Genomic DNA, 26,750 nt, shown 5'->3' with positions numbered 1-26,750 from the left:
ACACTAAACAGTGGGCACTGCAGAGGGAGGAACATGCTGTTTAGTTGGGCAGCTGGGTATTTACAAAAGGTTTGGCCTGCAAAGAGATGCCAGCCTTCTCCTATAACATGATTGCCTTTTATTTATTATGCAGGTTGTTGATTTACATGGGGAGTTGGAGATGCTAACCAAGCATGGAGTTTTCACATGGTCTATTTCTGCTGAGTTCAGGGACTTGGAGACAGCCTTTAACTTCTGGCAAAAAGACAATTTCAGAAAGGTGTTTAAAACCATCCTTTGGGTTTTGATCCTGAGTCAGAGATGGACGTGTGCTTATGAAAGAAGGTAGAGTTTCAACCCTTAGGTAACCTTAAAAGAGCAGGAACTATGTTGTGTGTAAGTCATGTGCAGTATACAAACTTGATATTAAATGACAAATTGGAACAATCTTTCTCTAGGAATGCCTCTCTTTCATAGAGGCATCACAGTGAGTCTCTTAAAGCCTTGATCTAGGTGTGTTAAAGATGGGCTTACAGAGTATGAATGCATAATAATAAGGAAATTGGGTAGGGAGTGAGGATATGACGTTTAAAAGAAGGAAGAACAGAAAATGAGATTTTAAGGAAGGGAATGAAGCTCTGTGTGTGTGTGTGTGTGCGTGTGCGCGTGCGCGTGCATGTGTGCGTGTGGTTGGCAGGCCTGGTGATCCTGTTGTTTAGTGTCTCTGAGATTTGAGTTGTGCCTTTTTACTTTGCATAAAGTAGATACTTGGTCATATGTAGTTCCAAGGAGAAGTCAGAGTTCCACCTTTGGAGTCTTTCTTTCTGATTCACGATTTTCTTTCTGGAAAACATTATAACAATGATATTTAGATTAGTAAACTGAGCTGTTTACTCCTGGAAGTCCTAAATCCTTCTTTAATTTTATCTCATGAACACTTTTATATGAAATTTGATTTGTTGCCCATTGATACTTTAAACTAAATGCTGAAGTCCAAAATTCAGCCTCCGAATATGCAAGGCCTTTCCAAACGTGCTTTTCTGGTTTGAGTCTCACGATATATCCTAACAAGCATCCTGACTCTGGCCACCACATCCTCATAGACTTTTGCTTTTAATCAAATCTAGTAGAGCCCAAATAATTTTTTTAACTTTAATTTTTTTGCTTTTATCTTTGTTTTTAATTGACACATAGTAACGTTTTTATGGGGTACAGAGTGATATTTCTATACATGTATACAGCATGTAATGATCAAATCAGGACAATTAGCATATCCATTGCTTCAAACATTTATCATTTCTTTGTGTTGGAAACATTCAAAATCTACTGTTCTAGCTATTTGAAAATATATAATACATTGTTCTTAATGACAGCCACCTGTAGTGCTACAGAACACTAGACATTCCTCCTATCTATCTGCACTTGGTATCCATTAACCAATATTTTGCTCTCCTCCCTCTCTGAGCCCAAAGAATTCTTATTCAACAGGAAATACAAGGGACATAGACAGAAAACAATTTGCTTTACCTGCAGTCTCACACTTACCAACAGTTTCCCACTCAGGAATCCATCACAAAAGTTTTGCACATGCTCTACAGAAACTTCTGCTTTGGGTAGTGTATCCCACTCATCGTCTAGAGTCCGGTAAATTGCCAAAGCTGGCAGTTGAGACTCCTTTAGTTTGAAAAATGATATCACCTTCCCATTTTCTTTCATACCACTGTCCACCAGAATAAAGAGAATCTGCAGTTGGGAAAGTTTGAAAGAAAAAGTTCTATCTGAGGTCCAGGGATAAAGAGATACCTTGTAATTGTTGCAGCTTACTCTGATTGAATTTATGGTCTGCACCATGCAATTGAAATCTTGAGTTAAAATAAATTTTTGCAGCCATAACAAAGAACGAAATCATGTCTTTTGTGGGAACGTGGATGGGGCTGGAGGCTATTATCCTTAGCAAACTAACACAGGAAGAGAAAAGCAAATATCATATGTTACCACTTATAAGTGGGAGCTAAATGATGAGAACTCATGAACACAAAGAAGGGAACAACAGACACTGGGGTCTACTTGGAGGGTGGAGGGTGGGAGGAGGGAGAGGAGCGGAAAAGATAACAATTTGCTGCTGGGCTTAATGCGTGGGTGATGAAATAATCTGTACAACGAAGCCCCATAACACAAGTTCACCTATGTAACAAGCCTTCACATGTGCCCCTGAACTTAAAATAAAAGTTAAACAACAATGAATTTCCTATTATTTTGTGTTGCTTTGGTGTTTTATCCCTTTGACGAGACTGATTTAATTTTAAGAACATAGAATTGGAAATTAGTGATTATCTAAGAAAGGAAGTATAGCCTGATGGTTAGGAGCAGGGCGCATGTTTTAAATTCTGCCTCTGGTACTCTCTAGTTACGTGAGTTCGGGAACATTACTCAGCCTCTCCGAAACTCAGTTTTCTCATTGGCAAAATGGGCTTTTGGTGAGAGAAATTAAATGAGGTAACGCATTAATATTTTTATTCAGCTTTTGGCCTATAGTAAGTGCTTGATAAATGTAAACTATTTTATATTATTAAATCAAGCCTTCAACCCAAAGTAGAAATCTTCTTTATAATATTCTGATCAGATGATTGTCTACTTTCAGTAACACTAAATACTTTCAGTGTTAGAGAACCAACCATCAGAAAGGCAGCTTATTTTATTACCAGACAGTTCTCATCATTAGAACAGTGACTAGTCAGGCACAATAGCCTTGAAGTAGTTGCAGTTTTACTATGTCAGTAATATCAAGCAGAACTTCACAAAGGAGGGGAGGGAAAGAAAGAAATATTCATTGTATATTGAGTAGGCACCAGGTACTTGGTAGGTGTTTTATATGAGAAATGAGCCCTGAGGTCTAAATCTCTATAAAATTATGGGAAGGATTAAACAAATGGTGACTTAGAGGTGATTTTGCTTTCAGTCTCTTTGGATCTCTATTTTCTCTCTACTAATCAATGCAGGAAAAAACCCACACTTAATCACTACAGGAAGATATAATTACATATGCCTTTAATATGATAAAATACGACATCTCTAATTTCAAATAATGTGATTTATTATGTCCTACTTCTTGCTTTGCTATCTCCTAACCATAGTTGTTTTCCTTATTTATCTCTGCTTCCTAGCCCCATCTCCCTTTTCCTAGTGTCCTGGAGGTGTGTATGCAGTAGGATATTCCCATTCTTGCCTTACCTTCCCCTGGAAGAGCTTGGCTGCCTTCTGGTATCTGTGCATGTTCTCTTCATACTCTGGGGAGGCCTTGTTCATTATCAGGAGGAGATGAATCTGAATTACACTGTTGAATAGCCCAATCACAGTCTGGCAAGTTGAAATGTGTTACAGTAGAGTGAAAGAGAGAAAGAATGCATTAGTACCTGGGAAGGAGTGAATAGGTAGATTGAAACATAAATGTGAGCTGGCCACTGGTAACATAAATGGAACTAGCTTCCAAGATGGCTCTCAGTTAAGTCTTACCGTCTTTTTTTCATGCAACTGTGTAGATCCTTCCTTCCCACACTGAATGGGGTGGAACTGAGTAACCAAGACAATGTTACAGAAATGATGGAGTGTGACTTCCAAGGTGAAGTCTTAAAAGACATTGTGGTCTCTGCTCTTCTCTCTATCTCTCACTCTGAGGAATACCAGCCCCAGTGTAGGGCACTCAAGCAGTCCTCTGAGGAGAAATGCATGGCAAGGAACTAAGTCCTTCTAACAGCCAGCATTGACTTGCCAGCCATGTGAGGGAGCCTTCTTGGAAGCAGATCCCCAGCTCCAGTCAAGCCTTCAGATGACTGCAGCCCTGATCAATGACTGCAACCTCCCAAGAGACCTCAAACCAGAAGTACCTAGCCCTAGCCACCCCAAATTGGATGACCTGCAGAAACTGCATGAGATTATCAATGTTTTTTATTTGAAACTCCTAAGATTTGGGGTAATCTGTTTTGCAGCAATAGACAACTAATACACTATGTAACATATTAGTCATTTTATTTCAGCCCCCCTTCTTGTTGCAAGATTAGTCAGAGACACTTAAAATGTAGTCTTTATTTGAGTACATATTAGCACTTCATACTTATTGAGTGTTCATTATGTGGAAGGCACTGTCTCCAACTCTTAACGAATAATAAGTAATTTAATCTTCAAGGTCCCAGTTTTTCAAATGAGGAAATTGAGGCATAGATAGACTAAGTAATTCTCCCAGAGTCAAATAAATGGCAGACAGGGATTCACACCAGGTGGTCTGTCTCCAGAGTCCATGCTCTTGATCATGAGGATGGACTCATGCACAGTGGATAGCAAAACCCCATATAAACCAACTCCATCCCAAATGTGGCCGAACAAATGTACCAAAGGTCAGCGGAAGGTGAGCTCTTCAGGAGACCAGAAGCATTGACCTTATTTTGCTGATTAGAGATGGTGATTTTTCCATGAAGTTGTCAATGACTTAGAGGAGTGGAACAGCCACCAGTCAGAGAGAGGAGAAGAAAAAGAGGGGAATCCATGGCACTGGTTCCCTTCATTTCACTGTCCTGAAATAATGCTGCAAGTCTATTTCAAATCAATTTCATTTCTTTTAACCTCTCCTAAATGCAGAAAGCATTGCTACAAAACTAGTGTGTACACAGGAAGAGAGAGAACATGGTGGGTTAACAAATCTTTGGTCAGAGTCTTAGGAGGACGGGGAAGGGCGCAGCTAGGTAGAATTCTTCCTGATTTTTTACACACTTTTGTAGAGATTCTCCAGCTCTTTTGGCTGCGTACAATATGTAGGCAAGGAGGGCCCAATGGGTCCTTTCCTAAAGATTTCTCCATGGAGTTTAAAATCAAGTTTTAGATTTTTCATTTGGGAGATTGGATGACACATGATTTACTCTTGTTTTACTAAATCCTGCTACTTAAATTTAGAGCATTCATTCACTATTCTAAAGCTGAGATGGAGGATAACTCCTGGGAAGAGTAAAGAAATAAAAGTTAAGATGTCAAAAGGTACAGTTATCTTAGCAGAAGGGATTGACCATAGCTGAATGGATTAGTTTAATCCTAACAGACACCTTGACGCCAAGTACTGAGTGTGTGCATTAAAAGTGCATGGCAGGTCAGGTGCATGGCTGGGATTTTCTGCCCAGCTGCTACTGGTGCAAACCTTTGCACCAGAAGCAGATGAGAAACAGCTATAGTAGAATGGGCAGTTTTCCAAATGAGAAAAATATTACTTTCAGGAAATAAAAAAAATAACAGTACAAATTGAACTTGCTTCTTTAAAGAAGTTCTTACTGAATTTTCTCTTGATGTAATCTGCCTTCACTAATAATATGGAACTTAAAAAAGATATGTCACTGCTCTGCGAAATGAGAGACGGATCAGGCATAAGAAACCAGGAAGGTTAGTGCATTTCCCTGCCTTAGCTAGCTTGCAAAATGCCACAACACGGAGGCCATAGCCCAGGGACCATAAGATCATCTTTTCTGGCCCCACATGCAGAAGAACGCCTTTTTGATTATTACTGCCAATACCCCAGGGGCATATGTGTTTGGAGCCTTAGCAGAAGTGGAAATAGAGTCACCAACTCCACAGAGATAAAGATGGTGTGAGAGGTAGGCCAGATTTTAGTCAACAAGAAAAGGGGTGTTTTCTGTTGAAGGCAGTGTAGGGCAATAGACAACCACAGGATTCAGTCACAGGAACCAGTCATAAAAAAGCAAGGGCAACTACATAGGCTGTCTCTGAAGCTCGAATTACTAGCCATAGGGCTTTGAAGAAGTTACTTAAATTTTCTGAACTCCCATTTCCTCTACTGTAAAATGGAAGTTGGCAAAATGTGCTAATGCATCAGTTACATTTTGTCCCTTAAATTATGCCTTTTCTATTTACTCATGATGTGACCTTGAATAATGTCATCACTTGGATCTTGAATGTTCTCCTCTATAAAATGGACACAATAATTTCCTCTCTTCTACCTCAAAAAAAATCAATGTGAGGATTAAATGAAAAAAATGAGGATGAAAGGGCTCTGTAAGTTCTCAAAAATCATACCATGCATGTAAAGTACTGGTATTGGAGAATAGAAGGTACAGCATTTTGAGCTGATGTAGACCACTAGAAATTAATACTCTGTAAGATTCTGTAATCTATGTCAGGGAAAATAAAGAATGGGACACATAAGATAATACTGTAGACTGTTATAGTCTATAGAGAGTGTTAGAAGGCCATTTGGTGATCAGGACAGGTGGAGCACCAACTTTACCCAGATTGCATGCAGCATGCAACACCAGAGGAAGACACCAGGAGAGAAGGCTGAGGCATGCTGAGGGTGTAGGCATGTGCTAGTCAAAGCATAGTTTGCAGCTGCTGCCAGACCAGGAGCTGTTTGTTACTGGTCTACAAGGAGGTACATACAGAAAATGAAATGGGTGTTTAGAAACAATTACAGAAACTTTACATTGCCGTGACATCCAAATATGTGATCAGTGAGCTTCATTTAAAATTTTGTTGTCTTTCATTTACTCTTATTTTATTTTAGGCACACACCATCATACCTGGCTAATTTTAAAAGTTTTTGGTAGAGACGAGGTCTCGCTATGTTGCCCAGGCTGGTCTCAAACTCCTGGGCACAAGTGATCCTCACGCTTTGGCCTCCCACAGTGCTGGGATTACAGTTGTGAGCCACTGCACCTGGCCTTGAGTCAGTCACCTTAACTGTGCATTCTGGTTCTCTTTCTTACTAGCAGTGTGATAGTTCATTGAACTTTTCTCTGTTTTTTGTTTAACAGGAACAAGTTAAATCTTTAAAAGGTGTAGGAAGGATAGTAACATAAACAATACAGTATTGTATTGGTGGAAGAATTGGAACTCTGGGAGGAAGAGACCTCTGTTATGAAGACCAGTACCTTCCTTGACTCAGGCTCTGAAGGGACTAGAACAGGAAGTATTGTTTACCGCAGGGTTGTACTCTGTCACCATGTGGAGGCTGTTGATCTCAATGAAACGGCTCAATTTGGTGGCATCAATGCTTTCAGTGTCTTCGTCCTCTAAATTCAGTTGTTCATTGTCTACCTGGGTAACACAAAAAAGAATAAAGTCACTATTCCATCTTTTTTTCATGTATTGATAAATGTCTTGAGACCCCCATGTGACAGGCACTGTTTAAAGCTCTGAAGATCAAAAGATAAGAAAGTTTCCCTGCCCTAGAGGGAAAAACTGTCCTGTAGAATCCCAAAAAGTGAAGAGAAATGTCCCACATGATGTGGCAGGTGTCATCACAGGAGAATCACAGGCCTGCATGTCACCTAAGGAAGAGCAGAAAAGCTTCAAGGAGGAAGTTCCTCCTGAAAAGTGGCTAATACTTGATCAGATAAATGAGGATGAGGAAGGAGCTTTAAATAGAGAACAGCATTTGCAAATACTGTGAGATGTGAGAGGTTGTGTTCTGGAAGCTGCCATTAGTTCACTGTGACCCTAGCAGATGTGATGTGAGGGTTGCAGAGAGATGAGGTTAGAGGGATAAGGAGGGGCAAATTTGGAAGTGTTCTGAAGCCAAGGCATGTAGATTAAATTCTATCTGAGGGCAAGGGGGGCCATTGGCAAGGTCAGATTTCTGTTATATTTATGTACCCTTTTACTGTGAAATAAAACACATGTAGAGAAAAATATAACAGTATAAACATTTGCTGTAAAGCTCAGCAAATTATCACAGAGAAAACTACTGTAGAACCACCACCCAGGTAAAGAAATAGAAATTGCTAGAACCCCTGAAGTCCTGGTGCTTCCTTCTAGTTTATAATTCATCCTTTTTTTTTGCCAAAGGTATGCTGACTTTTATGTTGACCATTTTCATCCTTTCCTTTATAGCTTTACAACTTAAAGATGCTTCTTTTAATGCTATAGTTTAGTTTTACCTCATTTTTCACATTAAATACATGTAAACAAACTTCTTTGGCTTACCATTTTGATTATAAGTCATTTATGTTATTGCATGTAGCTGTAGTTTGTTGATTTTCCTTGCTGTATAATATTCCATTGTCTGAATAAACACAATTTATTTATTCATTTTACTACTGATGAACATTTTGGTTGTTTCTAGTCATTAAGACAATGCCATAATGAACACTTCTTGACTTTTGGTATATATATGCCTCTGTATCCACTGAGCATATACCTCAGATTGGGATTTTTGATTATAGGATATGTATATATTTAACTAGTAGAAAATGCCAAGCTATCTTCCAAAGTGGATAATAATTTACACATGCCAGTACTGTGTGTGAAAGGTCCCATTGCTCCACATCCTTGCCAACACTTACTATTGTCAGTTTTTCTAATTTTACTGATTTTGATGGATATGGTTATGTCTCAGTGGTTTTAATTGCATTTCTCTCATTAACCACTTAATAATAATTTAAGGATATGAGGACAATTAAAGATAATTATCCTCTTTATGAAGTGTTTATTCATGTTACTTGCCTATTTTTCTGTTGTCTATCTTTTTCTTTCTGATTTGAACGTGTTTTTATACATTCTGGATATGAGTCCTTTGTTGGTTCTACAGTATATATATTTTCTTACGAGGGCTTCTCCTTTAATGGTGACTGCACATGAAAGAAGGTAATTTAAACATAGTCAAGGTTATCATCTTTATCTCTAATGTGTACTTTTTTGTTTTGTTTTAAGAAATCTTTGACTACACCAAGGTCATGAAGATATTCTCCTGTGTTTTCTCCTAGAAACATTGTCTTTCACAATAGATCTAAAATCCACTTGGAACTCATTTTTCTTACTTCTTAAAATGGATGCTAAGGTAGGCCAGGCGCAGTGGCTCATGCCTGTAATTCCAGCACCTTGAGAGGCTGAGGCCAGCGGATCACCTGAGGTCAGGAGTTCGAGACTAGCCTGACCAACATGGTGAAACTCCATCTCTACTAAAAGTACAAAAATTAGCTGGGCGTTGTGGTGCATGCCTGTAATCCCAGCTACTCGGTAGGCTGAGGCAGGAGAATCACTTGAACCCAGAAGGCAGAGGGGAGGTTGCAGTGAGCCGAGAACACGCCATTGCACTCCGGCCTGGGTGGCAGAGTGGAACTCTGTCTCAAAAAAAAAAAAAAAAAAAGAATGCTAAGATCCTTGATTTTTGTATTACTCTTCTCTAAAGTGAATATTAAAGTCCTTCTTTCTGATTGCTTGCATTAATTGGGGCATTAGTCTTCTGTCCTGGGTGTTTCTGGCTCTCAGGCCTTCAGACTCAGACTGGAATCTATACCACTAGTGCTTCGGCCCTCAGGTCTTCAAACTAAAACGCTGGCTCATCTGGGTCTCCAGCTCACAGGCAGTAGTTGGTGGGACTTTTCAGCCTTCATATTTGTATGAGCCATTATCTTATTTAAAAAATCTCTTAGTATGTATATTCATATATATAATCTTTACTATATAATATATATGTAATTTGTATTATAAAAATAATACAATGTAAAAATGTAATTTTTACTATGTAATATCTATCTATAATCTATCTATCTATCTATCTGTCTATCTATCTATCTATCTATCTATCTATCTATCTATCTATCTATCTATCATCTATCTCCTGTTGGTTCTGTTTCTCTGGTGAACAGAGAAACAGAAAAACAGAACCAACCATATTGCAAATAATACTGCTATGCCATTAGTTTTACTACTATTATTGTTATTGACAAATTGGTGAAAACTTTTCTTAGTGTTTGAAGTCTTTTTCCTATTTTATTATATTTTACTTTTAACCTACTATTCAGTTTTGTACATATTTATGGGGTATAGTGTGATGTTTCAATACATGTATACATTGTGTAAATAATCAACTCATAGTATTTAGCATATCTGTTGCCTCAAATATTTGTCATTTCTTTGTGATGAGAACATTAAAAAATCCTTTCTTCTAGCTATTACGAAATTACAATACAATATTGTTGACTATACTCACCCTACTGTGCAATAGAATACCTAAACTTATTCCTTTCATCTAACTGTAACTTTGAACTTATTAACCAATTTCTCCCCATCCCCACTTCCCTCTTCCCTCCCCACTTCCCCCTCCGCTCCCCAGCCTTCCATAACCACTATTGTACTGTCTACTTCTATAGATCCATTTTTTAGGTTGCTTGTATGAGTGAGATCATGTGATATTTGTCTTTCTGTGCAAGGCTTATTTCACTTAACATAATGTCCTCTGGGTCTATCTGTGCTCCTTCCCATGACAGAATTTCATTCTTTTTTATGGCTGAATAGTGTCCATTGTGTATATGTACTGCAATTTCTTTCTCCATTTATCTGCTCATGGACATGTAAGTTGATTCCATTTCTTGGCTATTGTGAATAGTGCTGCAATGAACATGGGAGTGCAGCTATCTCCTCGACATACTATTGCTTTCATTTCCTTTGGATGTATGTCCAATAGTGAAAGTGCTGGATCATATGGTAGTTCTATTTTTAAATTTTTGAGGAATGTTCATACTGTTTTCCATAACGGCTATGCTAATTTACATACCCATTAACAGTGTATAAAAATTCTTTCTCCACATCCACACCAGCGTTTGTTATTTTTGTCTTTTTGATGATGGCCATTCTAATTGGGGTGAGGTGATATCTTATTGTGGTTTTCCAGTTTTTAATTTAAAAAATGTAGAAAGCAACCCCTGGCCTGACATATGTGCTCCTTTTCTCCCCAGAAGGAGCCTATCGTTGTCAGAGATGTTTGAACCAGAGCAACTCCATCTTGAATATGGGCTAGGAAAAATGAGCTGAAACCTACTGCGCTGCATTCCAAGATGGTTAAGGCATTCTAAGTCACAGGATGAAATAGCAGGTTGGCACAAGATACAGGTCATAAAGACCTTGCTGATAAAATAGGTTGCAGTAAAGAAGCTGGCCAAAACCCACCAAAATCAAGATGGTGATGAGCATGACATCTGGTTGTCCTCCGTGTTACCCTCCCACCAGCCCCATGACAGTTTACAACTGCCATGGCAATGTCAGGAAGTTACCCTATATAGTCTGAAAAGGTGAGGCATGGATAATCCACCCTTTAGTGCATATAATCAAGAAATAACCATAAAAATGGACAACCAGCAGCCCTTGGGGCTGTTCTGCCTGTGGTGTAGCCATTCTTTCATTCCTTTACTTTCTTAATAAACTTGCTTTCACTTTACTCTGTGGACTCACCCTGAATTCTTTCTTTTGCAAGATCCAAGAACCCTCTCTTGAGGTCTGGATCAGGACCCCTTTTCACTAACATCTTTCTGGAAACCATGGAAGGAACTATAGTGAGGAAACCCCCTGACCCAAAGGCTAACTTCGGGTAAGTGATGGGGTTCAGTTACACCATAAATTAAGGGCCATTCCATGTTTTTATGTTTCCAAGATATCAAATCCTATTATTTGGCCAATTTTAAATTTGTAAGTTGCAAAAAATACGTAGATTTCTGTACATTTCCTCCTTAGAAGGCTCTAAATGCACTTATAAATTTAATATGTAGAATTTTTATCATTCAGTTCAAAACGTTTCCTAATTTTTTGTTCTTAATTCTTCTCTAAACTATTAGTTATTTAGAAGTGTATTTCTTAATTTTAAAATGTAAGATGTTCTGGTTATATTCTTATTGATTTCTAGCTTTATTTTTATATTTTATTTGTATTATTTGTGTCTTTAAAATTAAGTATATTTTACAGTATTGAATACAGTATTCTATGAATGTTTATCAGGTCACTTGGTGAATATTATAGTCGAAATTTTCTATATCTTTCTTTTTTTTTAACCAGCTTATTTTATTTAAAAGAGTGTTGGGGTTGGGTGTGGTGGCTCACGTCTGTAATCCCAGCACTTTGGGAGGCTGAGGTGGGTAGATCACAAGGTCAGGAGATCGAGACCATCCTGGTCAACATGATGAAACCCTGTCTCTACTAAAAATACAAAAAATTAGCCGGGCATGGTGGCGTGCACCTGTAGTCCCAGGTACTCAGGAGGCTGAGGCAGGAGAATTGCTTGAACCTGGGAGGCAGAGGCTGCAGTGAGCAAAGATCGCACCACTGCACTCCAGCCTGGGCAACAGAGCAAGACTCTGTCTCCAAAAAAAAAAAAAAAAAAGTGTTAAATTTTTCTATTATGTTGTGGCTTTAGCCATCTTTTTATTCAATTTTGTCAGTTTGTGCTTATATAGTATCAGGATATGTATTTGATAAATGCAAATTTAGAATTATTAAATCTCTCTGGCAAATTGAAACTGTCATTACGAACTGTTATTCTTTATCTCTAGGAATCCTTGTTGCCTAAAAGTCTACTTTGTTTGGTATTAATATATTCATATCAGCTTTCTTTTGGAAGTGTTGGCATGGTATAGCTCCATCCTGTGTTTTGTGTCACTTGTAGAAGGCACCTAGTTGCATTTTTCAATCCAGCCTGATAATCTTTGTCTTTTAATTGGATTATTTCCACGAAATGAAATTACTGATGTATTTAATTATGCATTTTCCATTGGTTCTATGTGTTCCAAATGCTATTTTTCTTTATTTCTGGCCTACTTTTGAATTGACTGAGTGCTTTATATTATTTTCTTCTTTCCCTTTATTGGCTTAGAAGTTACTTAGGCTTTAATTATTTCCTCAGGGATTGCCAGAATACATTATACAACATGCATTTTTTTTCACTTCTCAGAACCTAATATTAATTGGCAATTTCAGCTTCTTCTTGGACAATGCAGACATTAGAATATTCAAATGCAGTTTACCTCTTTTAAATTCAATTTTCTGGCTCTGCATTCAAGATTTACACACGATTAGTGTCGTGTTTTAATTCCAGATCTCACAGGATATTATTATTTTTGTTATATATTCAATGTACACTGACATTAATGTACATATTTACATTTTAGCTTCTCTTTATTTATTCCTGTATTTTTTAGCTTCTATGTGGATTTTCTTTCCTCTGCTTAGAGAAGACCTTTTACTATTTTCCTTAGTATGAGATGGAGTTGTTGAGTGACAAATTCTCCTAGTTTGGCTGTTTAATATATATTTATTCCCTGTTTATTTTTGAAGGCTGTTTTTGCTGGGGGTAGAATTCTAAAGTTGGTAGTGATTTTCTTTCAGTATTTGAAAGATATAATGCTTTGTATTCTGCATTCCGCTGTTGCTATTGAGAAGTCAGCTGTGAACCTTGTGGTTGTCCCTTTGAGATTATTTTGATGATAATCTCTCTTTTCTCTGACTTCTTTTAACATTTTATCTTTTGTTAAGTTTTAGATGTACTATGGCATGGCTAAGAGTAGATTATGCATATTCCACATGTATATATATTTGCATATGTGTAGGCATATGTGTGTATATTTGTGTGTGTGTGTGCGCATGTGTGTGTGTGTGTGTGTGTGTATATATATATAAAATCACTCTAATTCAATTTCAGGGGCTGAAATGATTTGCATCTGTGCTGCAGCCCTCGAGAGGGCTTATCTACTATGATTCATTCCTGTTTTTAGGTACAGCTCTGTAGGATTCAAAGGGGATGTGAAAGGTGTTGTAATAGATTCACCTCCTATTTCCCCTTGTGAGGCCTGGACTCCAACATTGAATTTTCAATTCCTGAGGATCTCAAAATGCGAATTTATTTCTTAGCTTCTTGGCTGCTTCTAGAACTGACCAAAGCCGTCTAGACAAAAAGCAGTCATCAATACAGGGTTCATCTTTTTGGGTTTTCATCTTCTAGATCTTGACCTAGATATTTTCCCTCTTTTACTAGCTCTCTAATGCCTTCAGGCACACACACACTCACACACACACACTCTCTCTCACACACTTACACACACATTCATGCACACACATTTTAACTTTTAAAAATAGTCTTTGGTGGAAAGGATTGTCTAGCTACATGATCCATTATCCCAGATTTGTATTTCAGAACAACCTTTCCACCACACTCAGATATACTGAAAGATAGGACTTCATTCTTCCAATCATTGTTATCAGTTTTCTATTTCCTCACCCCAATCTACTCATACCCATAAAAACACAAAGATAGTGCCTCCACCATCCATAGATATATCCAAGCCTATAGATAAAATTATTAGTATCAGCTCCTGAACAATTTTGTCCATTTCCTACAATCGTTTGCATCACTTTTGAGATCCTTGGGCCACCTGCCCTTGGACATCTCCTTAACCCTTTCTCCTCCATGTGCTATCTGTATAGGTCCTGCCCAATCAGATCTTGCCTTGGATCAGAACCACCCTTTTGTCCCCAAGGTACTTTCTCCTAGTCTACCCAGTAAAATCAGAAGCAAATCTCATGTAGGTTAAGGTAGGAGGGAATTCAGGCAAAGGGAAATTAAAGTCACTAAACAGCAAGAATCTAAGATTGCTCTTTATTGTCATCCCAGTGATGATTCCTATTTCACCTCTTTTCTTCAAGAGGGTCTCCCATTAGGGTGACTAAAAGCAATAAGAACGTTGGAGATGCACAATGCACCCATTATGGTTAATTTTAATTCTGGATAGATCTAGTGATTCTCTTACAATCCATTTGTTTAATAATTATTTGGTGAGTGCCTGCTATATGCACTGAGGCATAAAATTGCAGCCATTCATTCAGATGACAATTTAAGCACTCTTTATTTTGGGACTGCTTTACACAATTTAAATTTATGAAATAAATAAATGTTGAGGTACAGAAAAGTTTGTATTTCTAAAAAAGAATTTTGAAACAAATCAAAACCACAGAGTAAAAATGAACTCCTTGTGTATATTTAATTGTTTAAAAATTCACAAAGTTTTGAGTAGAAAGCTTGGGAAAAAACAAAACAAAATATGAAAGCAAGAGAAAAGGTCTTAGGTGGATCCTTGCTCATCCTCCTACCACCTCCTTCCCCTTCCCTTGCCCGTATCAGGAAGAATGAGTAGAGAAATCAAATGAGCACACAAAAAAATAATATTTGCAGCTCCTCTGGATACTTAATGCTGCTACCGACCTGTATTTCCAGCTGGTATCTCTCCTTCATACTTAAGGCTTTGCTATTGCAGCCACCAAAATCATCATCATTATCATTACAATCAGGACTCATTTAATATTTGATGTGTCTAAATGCTTCCTGACTATTTTTCTAGGAATTCCTAGGCCTGGCGCCTGCGCCTCAGCTGACATCGCTATGCATGGACCAAGAATCCCCCCCTCCCTGTACTCTTTTCCGGGCAGTCCTTCATACTTCCCAGAACAAAGAGAACAGGAAAAGCCAGTTACTCTGGGTGTTTCTGGACTTAAAGAATGCACTAAATTGGAGGCAGAGGATGTTAAGTGGTGATAACATTCTCTAAGAAGCAAAAGAGCTTTAATAAAAGCCACCCTCCTGCAGTCTCTCCAGTTTGTTGTACTTCTTTTAAGAAAACATGCCCGATCTTTCATTATTTCTTAAACTAATAAACTCTGGAACATTCATGTTTAGGGCTTCTGGAAACAACATTTGAACAGGAAATCTCCCTCTGTAAAGGGAATTATTTGCATAATGCACTGGAAAGAAAATCCAACCCTGGAACCAAGAGTTGGAAAAACCTTTTAAAATATCTTTTCTCAGTTTTATGGAAAGAATTTTACTTAAAATATCATATTTTTATATCAGAGAAAAGAGGCACCAGAAGAAAAACAGAAATAGTAAACTGGAAAGATTGCTACCTTAAAATATAATGTTGAGTTTCCTCAAGAGTATCTGAAGTAGATTTTTTTTGTTGTAGACACTACATCATACCAATCACTGATTTTCTATTCATTAGTATTTCAGCTATATTCATTTGAATTCCCGTGGAATTTTCTAACAACCCAGATTTTTATAAAATGTATTAAAATTGTCTTAGTTTATGCCACAGTTATGGGATTAAATGTCTTTGGTGGCACTGAGAAATCATTTGCTAAACAAAGGTCCTCACGTCCTCGGTTTGTTTTTTTAAGCTGTTCAGCTTATCATATATTTAGTAAATATATACTTTAAAAAAATGTTTCATCATAGACACAGGTAAGGGAACATCACACACCAGGGCCTGTCGGGGGATGGGGGGCTAGGAGAGGGAGAGCATCAGGACAAATAGCTAATGCATGCGGGGCTTAAAACCTAGATGACGGGTAGATAGGTGCAGCAAACCACCATGGCACACATATACTATATAACAAACCTTCATGTTCTGCACATGTATCCTGGAACTTAAAGTAAAATAAAATAAAATAAAATAAAAAATGTTTTATAATCTGACATATCTTCTTGCATTTCTTATCAGTTTATTCTCATGCACTAGTTTCTTCTGATTCTCTTTGTCTGGTGAGGTATATTTCTTATAATAGTCACCCAATAAACAACTGTAAAAGGAGCAAGGGATGACTGCACTGTGTTTTCATTACTATCCCATTAGGTCAAAGTTAGGTTAATTATGTTTCTTTAAATAGTAGTGACTGAAAAAATCCAAAGCGGGGTAAACATTCAAATAATATTTCAAATTCCATTGTAGGACAGGCTCATAGTTTATTTAACCTGGGAATTACATCTCTGCTAGGGCAACAATAAGAGTCCTGTTGAAAAATTTGAGAATTTATCTGCTGTTACACTCACAAATGACAGGCTGTGCCCTCACACAGCAAGATTGTTATATGCAACTTCTTATGGTTTCATGAATTTTACCTAAATTCTTCCTGATTACATTTATATAGTTGGCCTGCACTATTTTTGGAGAATATTATGTTGCATAAACACAGCATTGGCTGGCCTTTTATTGCTCCAACCTTTCAAGCATGAGTAATATCAATTTATTGTTATTTTTTCAGTTAATCAATTATTTCAGCTTATTTCTAGATATGTTCTTAAAATGGAAAATTTTGTAAATTTAGACAATATATAATGTCTAGATTAAGTCTTGATAAATAATTCTGCAGTTTGATTAAGGAGTGCTAGGAGGCTAGAGGAATAATTTAAGAGAAAATAGTTAAAAGAAAAAAAGTAGGCTTTAGAATGAGGGACATTAGATAGAATTCAGTGTAAAAACAAAGTTTTTCTTCAGGGTCAAGTGCTTAAGAAAGCCACTATAGTATAGTAAAAAGGGTATGATTTTAGTCAGCAATGCTGGGTATGAATCAGACATCTGTTACTTCACAGTTGTGAGATTTTGGGCAACTAAACCAATCTCTCATGGAACTTTCTTTATTAAAAATGCAGGAATAATAAAAATTACTTCATCAGATTCTTGTGTGAATTAAATGGTCAAATATTGTAATAGTGCCTATCATAGATTAGGCTCTGAAAACAAACAAGCAATCCGAACAAACTGGATCTAAAAACAAAGAAGGTCCCAAAAAATTTTCAATAGGTTCACGTTTCCCAGTGTAAAATAGGGTAGTCTTGGTTGATGTTCCCTTTTCAAAAAAAAAAAAAAGTACTCCAAACTCTTGAATAATGGTCCTATTAAAATATGTACTGAACTTTTGAAAGTGTAAACTGTGAAGAAAATATTTATCTGAAAGCTGGCATGACAAAAGTTGAGCTTCTTCCAGCTCTGCCAATGAAGTAGGACAGGAACCAGTTTGTTTGTTTTCTGGTATGGCACATAAATAATCTTGCCCACAGAGGTCCCAAGAGTTCATTTAGAGTAGGTCCGTCACTAACAGTAAACAAAAAACAGATGTTAAAGAAGACTGAAAAACTGAGAAGTCATCAGTGAGGCTTTATGAGGAATAAATTGTAAGCAACGCCAATGCTCCTGTTAGAGGATGTTAAACCTGTAGAGATGTTGGAAGCAATGGCACTTGTTTTTCTTCCCCATGTGCGTTATCTTGGTGGTACTAAGCCTTTTAAATCAGGCCTTTATAAGACCGACAAACAAAAAACTGAGAAAGAAGTACGTGTGGAGTGTAGCTTATTAGAATTTTTGTATTGAAGGATTTCTACCAGGGGTTCAATGGCAACATGAAAGGCATTTGCCTAACCTTCCATATATTCCTCACCAAAGCTTTTCACAGAAGAATTTGATTTAATCTTATTTCACACTGGTGAGAATGCAAACCAGCAACCACTGTGCAGGTGGGAAAGGGGTTGCTGAAGGGAGCTCACACAACTTAGACATGCTTTTGGAGGTGAGTTCAGTTCCCCAAGCACCTTCCGAGTGCCTTCAAGGTGCCAGAGGTGTATTATAGCCCTTTGAATACAAAGATGAATAAGTCATAGTTTCCAACCTTGAATAGGTCATGGCCTAAGAGGGTAATAGAGGAGACAGATACATAAATATATGATATGAACTATAAAATGATAAAAGAAAATAGAGATAAGGAGTTACATATAGAGGAATGCTTAGGCCCATTTGGAGATTCCAGGGACACTTCCTGAAGGGTAACATTCCTGAACTGATTCACTGGAGTCTGAGAAGGAGTCATCCAGGTGAGGATAGGTGAAAGGGGACCCTTGGTGGGTGGTGGCATTCTAGACAGAAGGAATAGTCTAGGCAAAATCATGGAATTGGATGATCATTATGTGTATAGTTGGCTACTGAGAGGGTAAAGCCCAGGGTGGAAGCTGGATGGAAAAAGGACTAGAGAAGCAGGCAGTGGGGCAGGCCAGCAAAGCCTATTTGTAATAATAAATGTCTCATTTTTTATTTTTTAAGAAATGAGAAATATTGAAGAGTTTTTTTTTTTTTTTTGAGACGGAGTCTTGCTCTGTCTTAAAGAGAGGAGTGCTATGGCCAAATTTCTATCTTAAATACATCATTGTGATACCATTTTAGAAACTGTATATAAAGTAGTAAAAGGAGATCTGTTCAGAAGCTAATGAAATTGCTTATGCTTAGGCTAAGAGCCTGAATACAGAATGAGGTAGAAGGAGTGGAAGAGAATATAGATTCAAGATAGAAGATACAACTGGCAAAAATGTAAGACCAAATGAGCATAGCCATTTAATAAATAGTATCTTAGATGGAGGAATATGATTAGCACGTGCAGACAATAAATTCAGTTTTGAACATTTAAAGAGTATAGTGCTTATGAGGGTATAAAAATGCTTATACCCAGCAAACATTTGAATCATGAGAAAAGTCCAGACTAGAGATAAAATATTCTAAATGCTCAGCAAGCACATAATAGTGGAATATGCAAAAGAATTGTACTTCTTAAGAAGAACATATTCATTCATTCATTGATTCATTCATATATTCATTCTCAACAAATACTTAGTGAGCACCTACTGCATAGCAGGCGCTGTTCTAGGCTCTGTGGATACACTGAACAGAACAGTCTCTGCCTTCACAGAGCATGGGCTCCATGACCTAGATTATAAAAAGTGTTGAGTCAGGCAGCATTGTAGATACAGGAAGAGAAGGTCTCAAAGAGACTATAAAAGCAGCTGGAGGATCAGGAGAAGTAGTTTCCTAGAATTCAAGGAAAGAGAGAACATTAAAAAGAAAGAAGCCATCACTAACATCAAACATGACAGAAATGTTGAGTAAAATAAGAATTAAAAAGGGTTCACTGAGTTTGACAATATGGAAGCCATGCAGACCTGGATAAATGTAGTTTTAATGGCGTGATGGGGCATAAACTAGATAGTAGTGTCTAGCTTAGAGAAAGACAGTACAAAATACACTTAAAATAAGTTTCAATGGAAATGAAAGGGAAAGAAAGGATGGAAACTAGAAGGGGCACGACATTCAGTCCTGAAATACTGAAAACTTTTTCTTTTGCATCAATTTCTCTTTTTCAGTGGACTCTTGACATCTTTATCTTGATATTCAACCAACAAGTAGAACTCAGTGACCAATGAAAGCATCAGAAATCCCTATTTCTGCACATGACCTCCCTATTTCTAGACACCCTGGCTTTGAGCTTTGCCTCCTTTCCATAACTGTGATATCTAATGATCACAGGATCTTCCTTTTCTTTAATTTCTGTTGCTACCTCTCTACTACAGACTCTTAATACTTCTCACATGGTCTATTTTGTCAGCCTAACAAAAGCCCCCTCTTCTTTTGCCTTTTTACCTAAAAATCCATCCTCCGCCTTGCAGTCAAAACAATCTAATAAAACACATTCCTGTTCATGTTACTCCCCTGATGTAAAGGCTTTAGGGGCTTTCCAGTAACAGCCAAATTCAGGGCAAACTCATTAAAGTGGTATTCTATTTTTTCCCCACAATATGATTTTAGTCAAGTTTCTTTCTGTTATATTCATTTTCCCCAGTGTATACCCTGGGATCCAGTGAGATTGGCCTGGTTATTGTTTCCTGAGTTTTTTCCCGTTGGCCATGAATTCGTTAGCTTGTCTAAATTTATCTATCCTTTAAGTTTCAATTCTGTTGTCTTTTTCTTTTCTTTTTTTTTTCAGAATTCCCACACTGTTTTTATCCTTTGAACTGTGATAAAACTTTACCCATAGTGATTCTCTTTGTATTATAGATACTTGCATATTATGTATACAATACCTACTATACTTTAAGGTCTATGAGACTGGAGAATATATTTAATATGTTTTTATTATCAGTATCTTGCATAGGGCATACAGGAAGTATTTAATAAATGTTTGAAGAACGTAAATGAACTCCTCAAAATATTTAATATAAAAATTTTGGAGCTCAAAGTGACCTTAGAGATAATACAGTCTAACTCTTTTATTTTATGAAGGAAATAATTGGAGATAAAAAATGTTAAGTGACTGCCCAAAGTCATGTGGCTGTTGAGCGACAAAACAGTACCACAAATTCCATTTCCTGGCTTTCAGTCCTGTCCTCTTTCCATTTCATTCCAGTATCTGTTTGGGAAGCTTGAATTGAGTCATCATCCTTGTCAACAATGTCCGTGAATTTGGTACCATCATTAGTGTAAAAGACATAGCGTCCTTTCCAGTCTCACAAGTTTATGAGTCCACAACCCAACGAAAATGTGGGAGAAAGCTCAAGCTACCCACCCAACTTACCAGGCGAAAGAGGCAGATGGTGTTCCCAGTGATGTTGTAGTGTGTCAGAACGTCAGAATCAGTGCTGATCCCAAATGACACGCCTGGGAATTTTTGCACCATGCTACGGAGTATGGGCACTGCTGGTATTTCTAAATCCTAAAAACAAGAGAAAAAATAATACCACAGTGGTTATTTTGAATGGCAGAGACAAACGATAGGCAAAAGAAATATGCTATGATGCTTACCAGAAATCATAGATTTGATTTACTGCCCAGTAACACATGATTTACCTCTTAACAATTCAGGTTTAACTGGCAGTGACATTCTTGAGTTTTCCAGCCCCTGTGAGTTAATAGGTAACCACAAAATTGTAGCTGAGCCTGAGACTCCTGTCAGGCCTTGTCATAGGCTTGAAGTTTACTAGGAGCTTAGAGAGGCCTCAAAATCATAAAAGCCTGCCTAGTTTGGCTGCACTGTTGTAGATGTACATGAGAAGCAACTGTTCTGGGAACAATTTGTTTAACAGTGAAACAGCAAACAAACTAACATAACCAACTCTATTAAAGGGCATTTATTTACTCATTCCTGCATGTAGGTTAGAATAATTTTAGAGCACTGAGATAATATGCAAAAACAGCAGTTATATAGTTTTTAAAACTAACTCTGGGATTAAAGGAAAAGTATGTAAACAACTAACTATGTTGTGCTAAAGATTTATAGGTGCCTGTGACCTGACCAAGGACAAAGAAGTTCCCAACTTCCTGAGACCCTTGCTGGCGCCCAGATGCCTATGGTTGCCGGTTTTCACTTGATCCCAACTCCCTCCTCTTCACCCTGCCCTTAACATACAAAGAACCTAAAATTGGTAGTGACTTAAGGTGTACTTTATTTATTTTTTTTGACAGAGTCTCGCTCTGTCACCCAGGCTAGAGTGCAGTGGCGCAGTTTTGGGTCACTGCAACCTCTGCCTCCTGGATACTTGTGCCTCAGTCCCCTGAGTAGCTGGGACTACAGGTGTGCGCCACCATACTTTGCTAATTTTTTCTGTATTTTTAGTAGAGATGTGGTTTTGCCGTGTTGCCCAGGCCAGCCTCGAACTCCTGAGCTCAGGCAAACCGCCCCACTCAGGCTCCCAAAGTGCTAGAATTACAGGTGTGAGACACTGTGCCCGGCCAAGATGTACTTTAGGATGCTAGTCCACTGTCTTCTTGGTTTACTGGATCTTCAGATAAACTGGCTTTTCCTCCCACTGGCTCTTCCTCTTGAGTTTTGGCTTTGGTTACTTTTGTGGAGGAAAGGAAAAAATGCAAAAATATGAAATAGGTGCCATCAAAAGGGCCAAAAAAAAAAAAGAAAAATAAAACAATTAAAATGAAAGCTTAGAAGTTTTAACAAAAGTTTATGCAGGGTATGGGAGGACAGCCCCTCTCTTGCCACTGTAGATAAGCCTGAGCTTTGCACATGAAGATGCTGTTCACTCATTCAACTCTGCAGCCCAGGCCTGCAGGAGGGAGCAGAGAAGCAGCCACTTGTAAACAGTGATTCCAGGCCTTCCATAGAGGCTGGCATCATTTTCCCTGCTGTCACGGGACCTTTATCCATAGTAGCTCTAGGAAATTAACAGGAACAAACATGTTCTACCTGCAAGTCCCCAGCCTGAAGGAGGAGATGTGCAAGGAGAAAAGAAGATGGCCAGTTGATGTGGTTTGGCTGTGTCCTTGACTAAAATCTCATCTTGAAATGTAATCCCCATAATCCCCACATGTCAAGGGTGGGACCAGGTGGTGGTAATGGGATCATGGGGGCAGTTTCCCTCATGCTGTTCTCGTGATAGTGAGTCTCACAAGATCTGGTGGTTTTATAAGCGTCTGGCATTCCCCTGCTTGTGCTCATTCTCTCTCCTGCCGTGCTGTGAAGAGGTTCCTTCTTCCATGATTGTAAGTTTCCTCAGGCCTTCCAAGCTATGCTGAACTGTGATTCAATTAAAACTCTTTCCTTTATAAATTATCCAGTTTTGGGTGCCTTTATTGGCAGCATGAGAATGAACTAACACACCCGTCTTGCATCTGGGGTCAAGCAGAGGGAGCTGGTATTTACTCTTCTAGAGGCCGAGAACAATAGTTAATTGAGGCCTCCTCTCTTATTCTGCTCCTTCAGATGGAATTGCTCAAGGATAAAAGGATGGCATCTGGCGGCTGTTTAAGCTATTGCACACTCCTCCAGTTCCATGCTCTTGCCCCTTCCCCGTCTTTCTGAGGGTGTTTTTGTCTACAGCTCATATTTCTCATTCCTGAAAAATGTAGTCCCCGTCTTTCTCCCTGACTTGCATCTCATTGCAGTGATTTCCAACTGTGTACACAGAACCGACAGGGTAATCAGGAGTCGTAACTGAGAAATGGAAACAGACAAGAAGGTCTGCTATGAGAGAGTAGGGGCTTGATCAGCTGTGAGGATTTCCAGATGCTACCACCAGAGAAAGATGAAAATGCTGGAATGAGGCAGTCTCATTTATGGCTGCCTTTGTTAGCCAAGAAGCTAATCTGGAAGATGGAGGTTAACACCTTGAATATACTAAATGCCATCCTTTTCCAACATTTCAGACAAGGCAAAGAGAAAGAAGAAGGAGAGTCTACCTTATTTGGGGGAAAGGCTTTAAAAGGCTGTGCACTGACTAATGTCCAGGATCTTCGGCATCCTGTAAACAGTGTTGCTGGATGATATAAATTGGGTTCACTCTGGCCCCTGTCTATTCACAGGGTGCTATGAGAGTACAGACCAAATGTGTTTAGGACAATGGTAGGGTTCCATGAAGATATTCTTTCTGCAGATACTGACTTGAGCTTCAAAGCATCCATAGATGAGGAGATGCAGCCCACAGGCTCAGAACTCTTGAAGTAAGTATGAGAAAGATATAATTTAGAGACTAGGAATGTCTTGAAAGTAAGAGGTCCCAATGGACAAGATGAAAGCAAACTGTGTGGCTGTCTCCCTTTACCCCCACTTCTAATGCAGTGTCATCTGCCAGCAGGTGGCTGCTGTGGTTCCCTTGAGGTAGAACATTTCTAGCTCTTGGGGGAATTGCAAGTAGGGTAACTGAACTAACCTGGAAGAAGCCTATGACAGCCACCTCAGTGGCGGCAATGAATTCCATGGCAGCTGAGACATCTGCAAGCCACGCGGGTTCCTGGGCAGCACCAGGACCATCTAGAGAGAGAAGCAGAAGATGTCAGGATACTGAGGCGAGAAGAAGCAGCTCTAAATAATGAGGGCATCTATACCTTTTATCTCTATACTAAGGCCAAGAAGAGCACAATTTATAGGAGTACTGTTGGCATTCCAAAGCATAATGTTTTTACTAACATATGGAAGGTGACCCCTACTGATGGTCTGTCTCTGAAGGATACTGCCAGACTTCCCTGCTCTCCGTTAGGCAAAATGCATCTTATCCAGGATTTCCTGGAAAGCTTTCTAGGTGTGGAGGAAAAGTTCCTAGAGAACCACTATGCTCCCTTTCCTTCTCCTAATAACACTTTCACACTGTAGCCACCCAACTACATTTTTCTTTTACCTGAGGATTTCTCACCTTCTGCAGCAACTTCTGCAGCCAGCTCACATATAAGGAGAAAGAGGAGGAACATGAACCTGGACGGGGCAGCTTCCATCGTCCCTCTCCTGCTCCTGCTCCAACCCTGGACTTTGTGTTTGGGAGGCCGACTCAGGGCAGCCCACTCTGTAGCTGATTGGCTGTGGGGTTGTTAGGGCTTTGGGAACTTTGCAGCTGGCTCCAGGGGAGCCTTCAACTTCTGAGATAAAAGACCAAGGTTAGTAATAGGGACTCAGAACATAACCAACCAGAAGAAAGTCAGGTCAGTTTATTTAAATAAAAAATGTAAATATGCTATGCCAGGCACTGATCCTAGCACTAGGAGTAGAAAGATAATTATGATCTGATCCAGCCTCTGCCAGCTTAGATTGTCAGTAGGAGAGATGGGCAAGTAAAAAGATTATTTAAATATAAGATGGAAAGTGATATAGAAAAATTCACAGGGTGCTATGACAGTACAGATTAAGGGTATTAGGGACAATGCTAGGGTTCAATGAAAGTGTTCTTCCTGCGGAGGATGCCTGAGCAGAGTCCTGGGTAAGTAAGATTTTGCCAGGCAACACAAGGTAGAAAGGGAGTTTCATGTGAAGAATCAAAGCACAGGCTGGGCGCGGTGGCTCATGCCTGCAATCCCAGAACTTTGGGAGGCCGAGGTGGGCAGATCACGAGGTCAGGAGATCGAGACCATCCTGGCTAACATGGTGAAACCCTGCCTCTACTAAAAATACAAAAAATTAGCTGGGTGTGGTGGCAGGCGCCTGTAGTCCCAGCTACTCGGGAGGCTGAGGCAGGAGAATGGTGTGAACCCGGGAGGCGGAGCTTGCAGTGAGCCAAAATAGCGCCACTGCACTCCAGTCTGGGCAACAGAGCGAGACTCAGTCTTAAGCGCGGGAGCATCAACTTTATTCTGTAAGTGATGAGAACCACTGAAAAGTCTTAAGCAGAAGAAAGAGATAAAGTTTGATTTTGCTCACAAGTGTCTGAGAAAGTCCAAGATGAGATTTCCACAGGCATTGGGATATGTAGTCTTAAGCTTAGGAGAATTTTCATGTGAAAATATTACAAAAGAAATTAGGAAGCCCTAGCCAGAGCAATTAAGCAAGAGGAAGACATAAAAGGCATCTAAACAGGAAAAGAAAAAGTCAAACTATTTCTCCTTGTTGACAATATGATTGTATGCCTAGAAAGCTCTAAAGACTCTGCCAAAAGGCTACTGGAACTGATGAATGATTTCAGTAAGGTATCAGGAAAAAAAAAATCAGTGGCATTTCTATATACCAATAATGTCCAGGCTGAGAGTGAAATCAAGGATACAGTTTCATTTACAATAGCCACAAATAAAATGAAGCGCCTAGGAATACAGATAACCAAGGAGGTAAAATATCTCTACAAGGGGAACTACAAAACACTTTTGAAAGAAATCAGAGGTGACACAAATGGAAAAATATTCCACGCTCATGGGTAGGAAGAATCAGTATCTTCAAAATGGCCATACTGCCCAAAGAAATTAACAGATTTGGTGCTATTCCTATCTAACTACCAATGTCATTCTTCACAGAATTAGAAAAGAAACTATTCTAAAATTTATATGGAACCAAAAAAGAGTCTGACTAGCTAAAGCAATCCTAATCAAAAAGAACAAAGCCAGAGGGGTCACATTACCCAACTTCAAACTGTACTACAGGATTACAGTCACCAAAATAGCATGGTACTGGTACAAAAACAAACACATAGACCAATGGAACAGAATAGAGAACCCAGAAATAAAGTCATATACCTACGACCACCTGATGTTTGACAAAGTTTACAAAACCAATCAATGGGGAAAGGACTCCCTACTCAATAAATGGTGCTGTGATAGCTGGCTAGCCATACGCAGAAGAATGAAACTGGACCCTCATCTTTCACCACATAAAAAAATTAACTCAAGATGGATTAAAGATTTAAGACCTCAAACCATAAAAGTCCTAGAAGAAAACCTAGGAAATACTCTTTTTGACATTAATCTTGACAAGTAATTTTTGGCTAAGTCCTCAAAAGCAACTGCAACAAAAACAAAAATTGACAAGTGGGACCTAATTAAAGAGGTTCTGCAGAGCAAAAGCAACTATTGATAAAGAGACAATCTATAGAATGGGAGAAAACATATGCAAACTGTGCATCCAACAAAGGTCTAATATTCAGAATCCATAAGAAACTTAAA

The 26,750-nt window shown here is 38.6% G+C and overlaps 1 protein-coding gene across 3 annotated transcripts; it reads right to left on the bottom strand.

Annotated features, from left to right (window-relative positions):
- Positions 1-103: 103 nt before the first annotated feature.
- On the bottom strand, positions 104-25,018 carry ERP27 (endoplasmic reticulum protein 27). Of its 3 annotated transcripts, none has more exons than XM_055280556.2 (7): positions 24,512-24,634; positions 24,047-24,147; positions 20,962-21,099; positions 6,955-7,071; positions 3,211-3,336; positions 1,525-1,722; positions 104-822 (listed from the first exon to the last, which is right to left on the bottom strand). In XM_055280556.2, the coding sequence occupies exons 1-7, from the start codon at positions 24,603-24,605 to the stop codon at positions 775-777; spliced, it is 822 nt and encodes a 273-aa protein (XP_055136531.1). In that variant the 5' UTR covers positions 24,606-24,634; the 3' UTR covers positions 104-774. The 3 variants fall into 3 exon arrangements, with proteins under 3 accessions (XP_055136531.1, XP_055136532.1, XP_063495709.1); XM_063639639.1 differs by having other exon boundaries at positions 169-822; positions 24,527-25,018; XM_055280557.2 differs by lacking the exons at positions 20,962-21,099; positions 24,047-24,147; positions 24,512-24,634 and adding an exon at positions 14,999-15,184.
- Between the last annotated feature and the right edge of the window lie 1,732 nt (positions 25,019-26,750).

Source organism: Symphalangus syndactylus, chromosome 5, assembly GCF_028878055.3.
Source record: "Symphalangus syndactylus isolate Jambi chromosome 5, NHGRI_mSymSyn1-v2.1_pri, whole genome shotgun sequence".
Classification (NCBI taxonomy): domain Eukaryota; kingdom Metazoa; phylum Chordata; class Mammalia; order Primates; family Hylobatidae; genus Symphalangus; species Symphalangus syndactylus.
Note: the sequence above shows the minus strand (reverse complement) of the source record. Positions and strands in the feature narration are given on the sequence as shown.